Source organism: Camellia sinensis, chromosome 1, assembly GCF_055761805.1.
Source record: "Camellia sinensis isolate YWXY chromosome 1, ASM5576180v1, whole genome shotgun sequence".
NCBI classification, from domain to species: domain Eukaryota; kingdom Viridiplantae; phylum Streptophyta; class Magnoliopsida; order Ericales; family Theaceae; genus Camellia; species Camellia sinensis.
Window position 1 is genome coordinate 62,703,810 of NC_138961.1, and position 9,057 is coordinate 62,712,866.

Here is a 9,057-nt window from a genome sequence, read left to right on the forward strand (position 1 = left end):
CCTCCTCGGAGAGGTCACCTCCTCGGACAAGGTGGTTAGAGAGAATATCCCCCATGTGCCTTGCACATGGGCTCCATCCTACATCATGAGGTGCCTATAAATAGCACCCACCCATAGCTTTACAAGGGAAGGATTTTGGAGATTTTTAACTCTTGGGAAAGAACTAATTTCCCTTCTCCTTCTCCATTATCGACCTTGAGAGTGAAAGTGGGAGATCAATGGGAGAGCCTTGCCATTATTCTATTCTCTAGCCATTTTGCCTTCTTCTTCACCCAATCTCTTATCTCCATCATCTCCTTTGTTGTCGTGTTCCTAAGTTGAGATTATTGAAGAATCTAAGCCTCTCATCATATTCTAGAGAATTCGAAATTGTTCTTCAATGATCTTCGAAGATCTTCGAATTTTCCAACTCCTTTCTTGAACCCTCTCCTACAAACCTCAACTCTACAAATGGGACAGTAATGGTGGATGTAAACTCCATTAATGGCAGAGGATACACACCCTTAGATCTCCACTACGAAACCACCGCCAATGACATGCTTGCACGAGAGATCCGCATAGTCCTTCAGGATGCTGGTGCTGTCGAGGGACGTTACTTGAACCACCTCACAGCGGCAGCACAACCACCACCTCCACAACCATCACCACCATCTACTGCTGAATCACAACCGCCCCAAAAACAATTGCCAGTTAAGATCAGAAACTCCTTATTAACTGTTCTCATCATGGCTGCCACTTTTGCCTTCACTTCTTCCAACCCACCCAATTATTTCAATCTAAAAGCTGTCACGGATGTCAAACATCCCCCTCCTCGCCTCACCTTATCCTCGTTGGTATTGGGTTCTAAATCTAACAACCAATACAGGGGCATATTCTACTACATGATGTTCAACATTGCTGGGTTTCTTGCAAGCATGTGTGCTATTCTGGTTCTGGTAAGGCCACTTCCTCACAGCTCAGTTGTGAGCTTTGTCATGGTTACAATGTTCATTGCTTATCTTCTTGTGGTGGATAAGATCATGCCAAGTTTCTCGGTCATATTATTGGGTTCCTTGGAAATTACAAGCACTCCTCTTGTTTGGTTATCAGCTCTGGCATTCATATTTTGTGGATTTATGATTTCGCTTCTTGTGAAACTATTTCATGGTGTCTACAACCGATGGAAATCGTCAAGAGGCCATGCATGATATGCTGTTTGGAGTGATCTTTTGGTTTGATGAAGGCATTTCTCTCTGATAAATGGAGATTGTGTGTATAAATAAATAAACACTAAGAAGAGAAGGACCATGGTGCATGGATGGCCTCTCTTTTTTCTTATATGGTTATGAATAAGGGAAATGCTAGGTAATGGATATGCTTGGCATGTGTGTAAAAATCTGTATTAAAATATGTAAAACATATATAAATATGTGTGAAATTTATATTGACGTATTAATTTTATGTCGTTATTTACATCTTACCCAGCATGTAGCGAGTCATAATAAATAATGATAATGTTGAATTAAATGCCCCACTTAATCTTAATGCATCAATCACTTATATTGTATTTAAAATTGTTAAAGCAACCTCTATTGCAGAAAATATCTAGACATCTAGTTAGTTAGTTAGTAATTCTGTTATTCAGTTAATAAATTTGTTAATAGTTTGTTAGTTTGTTAGTTTGTTATAGCTTGTTACAGATCATAACAGATCATTCGTTACTGTATATATATGAGCTTTGCTCATACATTTTGTAAATGAGAATAAGTTTACTATTTTCCACATGGTATCAGAGCATTCTAAGCTCTAACGAGCATTGATCCTTGGATTCCATGGCTGATCCTCTTGTTTCAGCTTCTTCAACTATCTTGCCTCCAAATCTGATACTTCTCATCTCCAATCTATCCTCATTTGTAACAGTGAAGCTTGATGCCTCAAATTTTCTGATTTGGAGAAATCAAATCCACAATATGTTAAGAGCCACTGGTTTGATTGGCTATGTCGATGGATCGATTCCATGTCCACCAGCACAGATCAAGGACTCTTCTGGATCTGAAATCTCTAATCCCACACGAGTTCAGTGGGATCTCATAGATGCACATTTGCTCAGTTGTCTTACGGCAACCCTGTCTTCTCCAATCTATTCCACTGTTGTACAGTTTAAACACTATTATGAAGTCTGGAATGCCTTAATCAAGAGATTCACCATTCTCTCTCGGTCACACATTCATCAGCTCAAAAATAAATTGAATACTGTGTCCAAGAAAGGTGCATCCATGGAGGAGTATTTGACTCAAATCAAGGAATTGTCAAATCAATTAGCACTCGCATCTGCTGTTGTTGACGATGAAGATGTTGTGTTAATCACATTGAATGGCCTTCCCGATGAGTATGACTCATTTAAGACTGCAATTCGAGCACGATCAGAAGGCATTTCCATGGATGAATTGTGTGCCTTGCTTTGTTCCAAATCCATTCATGTTGAATTTAAAACACAAAAATCATCTCTTATTGAGCAACCTAACGTTGCTTTCTCTACTGCTCGCGGCTTCCGTTCAAATCAGACTGGTTCTTCTGGTTATTCCCGTGGTTCACAAGGTCGGTTTTTCTCTAAAGGAGGCAGAGGAGGTCAGTTTTCGCAGCAATCTCGTGGTCGATTCTTTACTCAGCAATCTCGTGGTCGATTCTCTACCAGAGGCAGAGGGCGTAGTGGACCTGTCTGTCAAATTTGTGGTATTTTTGGTCACATCGCTTTTGACTGCTGGCATCGGTTGAATGCTCAATATCAACCTCCTGGTCAATCTTCATCCTAGTCTGTTGTGTCTAGTTCTAAAGCTTTTGTGGCTTCTTCTTCTCATCCCACTCCATCCATCTCTTCCTCCTCTTTCTCTGCCATGCCTTGGTATTTGGATTCGGCTGCCACTGATCATATGACCAATGATTTGAACAATTTCAATATATATCAAGACTATCCAGGTACTGATCGTATTACTGTTGGTAACGGCCAGTCTGTTCCTATTCATCACACTGGTCAAGTTATTTTACCTACACCTCATTTCTCTTTTCGTCTCAATCATATCTTGCATTCTCCTACTCTTTCCTCTAATCTTCTCTCAGTTCATCAACTTGCCAAAGATAATGATTGCAACATTATTTTTGATGCTTCTTCTTTTCTGATTCAGGACAAGAAAACGAAGAGAATTCTTCACCAAGGTTTTCACACTAATGGCTTATATCATTTTCAGTCTCCTCTGCATTCACCACATTCATCTGCTGTGCCTCAAGCTAATTTCCATGCTTTCAATAAAGATGTTTCTGCCGAAGTGTGGCATCATAGATTAGGCCATCCTTCTTCTCAGAAATTTTTTGCTCAACAAAAGCATTTTCCTTGTAAACCTATGAAGCCTACTGCTATTAATTGTTCTGAATGTTGCATTGCTAAAAGCCATAGATTGCCATTTCAATTGTCAAATTCAACTGTCAAACAACCTTTGTCTTTAATTCATAGCGATGTTTGGGGTCCTTTTAATAAATCTACATCTGGCTTCAAGTTTTATGTACTTTTTGTAGATGATTTTAGCCGCTTTACTTGGCTCTATCCTTTAGCTTACAAAAGTGAGGTCTTTGCTAAATTTGTTGAATTCAAGTCTTATGTTGAAAAGCAATTTTCTACTTTTCTTCAAGTTCTTCGCACTGATGGTGGTACCGAATATTTCAATAATAAAATGCAAGCTTTTCTCTTAAATCATGGGATTGTTCATCAACATTCCTGTCCTTACACCTCCGCTCAGAATGGTGTGGCTAAGCGCAAGCATAGACACATTATTGAAACTACCATTGCTTTGATTCATCATGCTTCTCTTCCATTACATTTTTGGTTTGATGCCGTTGCTACTGCTACTTTTCTTATTAATCGAATGCCTTCTTCTATTTTGGCTAATAAATCTCCTTATGAAGTGTTGTTTCATGCTATTCCAGATTATTCTTTCTTTAGAGTCTTTGGCTGTCAATGTTTTCCTTGGCTTCAACCATATAGTTCATCTAAACTACATCCTAGATCTGTGCCTTGTGTCTTTTTGGGATATCATCCATTTGCTAAGGGATATAGATGCTTTGATCCTAAATCTGGAAAACTATATTTGTCTCGTCATGTAATTTTTCATGAGCATATTTTTCCTTTCTCTATGTCTCCTATTTCTTCTTCTTGTCCTGCTTTATCTCAGCCTTCCTCCTTGACAGATATTCAGACTTTCTTTTGGGCTTCTCCACATATTTCTCAGTCTTCTTGTGCACCAGCTACAGCTTCCTCTTCCCAGCATTCCACTCAGTCTCCACTTCCAGTGCTGCCATGTACTGCTGTTCTGCCTCCATCTGATTTCCCATCTTCTTCTCGGTTCCCTCAAATCCCAGTTACAGGTTTACCTTCTCAGTCTCCAGCTACGGGTTTACCTGCTGCTGTCTTGCCTTCTACTACTGCTGTCTTGCCTTCTACTACTGTATTGCCTTCTGCAGCTGTGTTCTCCTCCACCCAGCCTACTTCCTCAGCTCCGAATTTACCTGCGGCTGTCTTGCCTTCTGCTACTGAATTGCCTTCTGCGGCTGTGTTCTCCTCAACCCAGGCTACTACCTCTACTGTACATTCCTATCCTATTCACTCCTTACACATTGACCTTCCACCTCTTCCTCATTCTTCATCTACTAATCTTCATCCTATGCTCACTCGGTCCAAGTCCAAATCTTCTGGCCCCTCTGCTTCACTCAGTATTTCTTCTTTATATACTGATGCTGAACCTCCTACGTACCAAGATGCCCTTACCTCTCCTGTTTGGTTTAAGGCTATGCAAGAAGAATTTAGCGCTTTGCAAAAGCAGAACACCTGGTCCTTAGTTCCCTTGCCTTCTCATAAAAATCAAATTGGATGTAAATGGGTCTTCAAAATTAAACGCAACTCTGATGGTTCGATTGCTCGATATAAGGCCCGTCTTGTTGCCAAAGGACACCTCCAACAAGAAGGTATTGATTTTCAGGAGACTTTCAGTCCCGTTGCCAAGCTTCCTACAATTCGGATTATTCTTTGTCTTGCCTTACATCATCACTGGCCTCTCAAACAGTTGGACATATCCAATGCTTTCCTTCATGGTAAGCTTGAAGAAGAGGCTTTCATGACCCAACCTCCTGGTTTTGTTGATTCTTCCTCTCCTACTCATGTGTGTAAGCTTTATAAGGCCTTGTATGGGCTTAAACAAGCCCCCCGTGCTTGGTATTCTACATTTTCTACCTTCTTACTGTCGCAAGGTTTTCATAATAGTCATTGTGATTCCTCTCTTTTCATTCACAACACTCCTCATTCCATTACCATTTTAGTGGTTTATGTTGATGATATCTTACTTACCGGCAGTGATTCTTCTCATATTCAAACCTTAGTTACTCAGATGCATCTTGTTTTCTCTATGAAAGAGTTAGGCAATTTGTCCTATTTTCTTGGCATCTCTGTTCACACCTCTGATACACATTATTTCCTTTCTCAACATAAATATGCTCAAGAGATCATTCACAAAGCTGGGATGGATGATTGTAAGCCTTGCCCATCTCCTATTTCCGTTAAACCTGGTCTCTCTCCTACTTCTGATTTTCCTTTTGCTAATCCTTCGCTCTATCGGACTCTTGTTGGGGCTTTACAATACTTAACAATCACTCGTCCTGATCTCTCTTTGGCTGTCAACCAAGCTTGTCAGCACATGCATGCCCCAACCAATGGTGATTTTGCTGCTGTTAAACGATTGCTTCGTTTTGTTAAGGGTACCCTCTCTCATGGTCTTACCTATACCCCAAGCACTTTTGATCTTCATGTTTTTTTTTTATTCCAATTGGGCCGGTGACACTATTGATCGTAAGTCCACCTCTGGGTATTGTGTTTTTTTGGGTGCCAATCTCGTTTCTTGGTCTGCCAAGAAACAGGCCACTGTTTCTCGTTCCTCCACCGAGGCTGAATATCGGGCTTTAGCCCATGCTGCTGCTGAAGTTAGTTGGCTCCGTATGTTACTTGCTGACTTGTTTGTCTCTTCTCCTACTGTGCCTGTGATCTGGTGCGATAATCTGTCTGCTCTTGCTCTGGCCTCCAACCCGGTGTTTCATTCCCGGTCCAAGCATATAGAGGTTGATTGCCATTTTGTTCGGGAACAAGTGCTTGCTAAACGGCTGTCTCTTCATTATGTTCCCACCATTGATCAGTTGGCCGACATTTTCACCAAACCGTTGTCTGTCTCTCGGTTCCAGTATCTTAAAGACAAACTCATGGTGTCTTCCCCCATGCATTTGCAAGGGCCTGTTAAAGCAACCTCTATTGCAGAAAATATCTAGACATCTAGTTAGTTAGTTAGTAATTCTGTTATTCAGTTAATAAATTTGTTAATAGTTTGTTAGTTTGTTATAGCTTGTTACAGATCATAACAAATCATTCGTTACTGTATATATATGAGCTTTGCTCATACATTTTGTAAATGAGAATCAGTTTACTATTTTCCACAAAAATCACGATTTTATGAGTAATTGGTAGGAAAAAAAGGGGGGGGGGAGGAAATAGAATTTCTTTTCTTTTTTTTTTTTTTTTTTGATATCATACACATGCAATGGTTCGATTATAAATTTAAATTGCAAAATACTTATTGTTTAAATAAGTCATAAAAATATTTAAGAGAAAAATTAAAGAAAAAAAAAACAGGATTTTAACCCTTATAATAAAATAAATCCTAAATTTTTAATTTAATTAATTTAAACCTTAAACTTTTTATTAATTTTTTTCAATTTAAACCATTTACCTATTTTTATTAAGTAAAATCGATGAAAAAATTGATATTTTAGTTATTAAACTTAATGAAAATAGGAATTTTAGGCATTTCATTTAGTTTAATAACTAGTTTTTTTTTTTTTTTTTTTTTTTTTTGTCGGGTTTAGTTGACGAAAATAGGTAAATGGTATAAATTGAAAACAAATCAAAACGTTAGGATTTAAATTGATAAAATTGAAAATTCAAGATTTATTTTGTTATAAAGGTTAAACCATCAGATTTTTTTTTTTTTATAATTGTCCCAATAATTTTTTTGTTGTGTAATTATTCTTTTCTACCTTATCATCTTTGGGAGTGTAAATAAAATGAGATGAACTGTTTATATAGAGATATGATGTAATATTTAATGAACATTAGTAGTCTTTATATTTTACTTCTTGTATCATTTTAATTCGTATAATTTTTATTAGCTCAATTTTGACCTTTAATTTTACATTTTGTTTCAATTTAGTCAAATTGATAATGCCAACTAGGATTTTTGAATGAAATTGGTTATTGAGTTGGTTAAGATTAACTCATTGAGTTGAACAAATTTATAATTTTGCCTATAAAAGCATAATGCATGTTGTTTATATGCACATTTTCATCAAAAATACTAACAATTGTAATCAATTAGAATAAATTCAGACAAAATCATAAAGAATCGAGTCAATTAAAATTACAAAACTCAAAATGAAGGGCGAAAATATAGAGACTGTCAGGGTAATTTATCCAAATAACTTAATTGGGCTCAAATAATTTGAAATAAAAACTTGGAACTATTTTATAATAAGAACATTTTAGATAAGGGAAAACAAAAACATTAAGGCCATGTTTGTTTAGTTATATAAGATTAAATGGATTAATAGTACAGTGGGATTATTTGAGAAGATTACTAGTGTGCTGGTATTAGATAGGAGATGTAGAATAAATAGTGTTTATTTGTACACTACCGAATTAGTAATACTATAGATAGTATTAATATATTAAATTAATATTATTTTTTTTAGTATTTTTTAATATTATAATTTTTGTATTTTTTTTTTGTTCTAAAAAATATAAATTTTGCTTAAAAATCATTTAAAAATTCACTAAACCTCTCACTCAATTTATAATCTCAATCCCTCCATAGGATTGGTAGTCTTACTAATGGGGAGATTACTAGTTCAATGGGATATTAATCCACTCACCCATATCCTGATCAAATACTCTTTAAGTGAGTTTCACAAACTATTAGTCCAATCATCCTCCCCACAGAGTCAAAAAAGCATGGCCTAAACATGTTTATATTTGACCTTAGTTTTAATGATAAAAGCTTAAAGTTGAAAAAAAATTAGGCCTTGTTTGTTTGGTAGATTAGGTTGAATGGGATTATGAGTACAGTAGGATTAAGTAAAGAGATGACGTAGTGGTATTATTTAAGACATGTTTGTTTGTGTACTAGTGTGGTGATATTAATTTATTAGGATTAAATCTATAAAATTGCGTAAACACCCTCATTGTATAATAATTAGCTTTGCTGTTTTTGTAAAATAAGGACAAAATTATCTTTTTACACCTAATCCCATGAGATTGGATTACCAATCCCACCCCTATTATGAGAAAGTTAATCCCACCATTTATCAACCATGAGTTATGTTGGGTGCACAAGATTGATAGTCCCATCCCATCTACGAAGGCAAATAAATATGACGTTGATATTAACAGTTTCCTAGCATTTCAATTGGGTTGATAGTCCAATCCCATCTATGAAGGCAAATAAATATAACGTTGATATTAGCAATTTCCTAGCATTTCAATTGAATTGATAGTCCAATCCCATCTATGAAGACAAATAAATATGACGTTGATATTAGCAGTTTCCTAGCATTTCAATTGGATTGATAGTCCAATCCATCTATGAAGGCAAATAAATATGACCTTGATATTAGCAGTTTCCTAGAATTTAAGTTGGATTGATAGTCCAATCCCATCTATGAAGGCAAATAAATATGACATTGATATTAGCAGTTTCCTAGCATTTCAATTGAAAGAAATGAGAGAGAGAGAGAGAGAGAGAGAGAGAGAGAGAGAGAGAGAGAGGTGCAAATCATTGAAAAGTATCGACAAAATCATATTGCGTGGATTGAAATTTTTTAGTCCACCAACAATTTGTCCATCTTTGAATGCAGCAGGTGGGTTAGTTGAATATTTTGATAATTTCCAGCTAGCAGATTAGATAGGTTAGAAATAAGGAAAATTAGTGAAATATT

The 9,057-nt window shown here is 36.6% G+C and overlaps 1 protein-coding gene across 1 annotated transcript; it reads left to right on the forward strand.

Annotated features, from left to right (window-relative positions):
• Positions 1-461: 461 nt before the first annotated feature.
• On the forward strand, positions 462-1,187 carry LOC145798784 (uncharacterized). The gene has a single exon (XM_082887790.1). It carries the CDS (start codon positions 462-464, stop codon positions 1,185-1,187), a length of 726 nt encoding a protein of 241 aa, XP_082743916.1.
• Positions 1,188-9,057: the final 7,870 nt, after the last annotated feature.

What these genes read in the sequence shown, in the direction of transcription:
- LOC145798784 (XM_082887790.1), top strand. Translation starts at nt 462, where the DNA reads ATGGTGGATGTAAACTCCATTAATGGCAGAGGATACACACCCTTAGAT.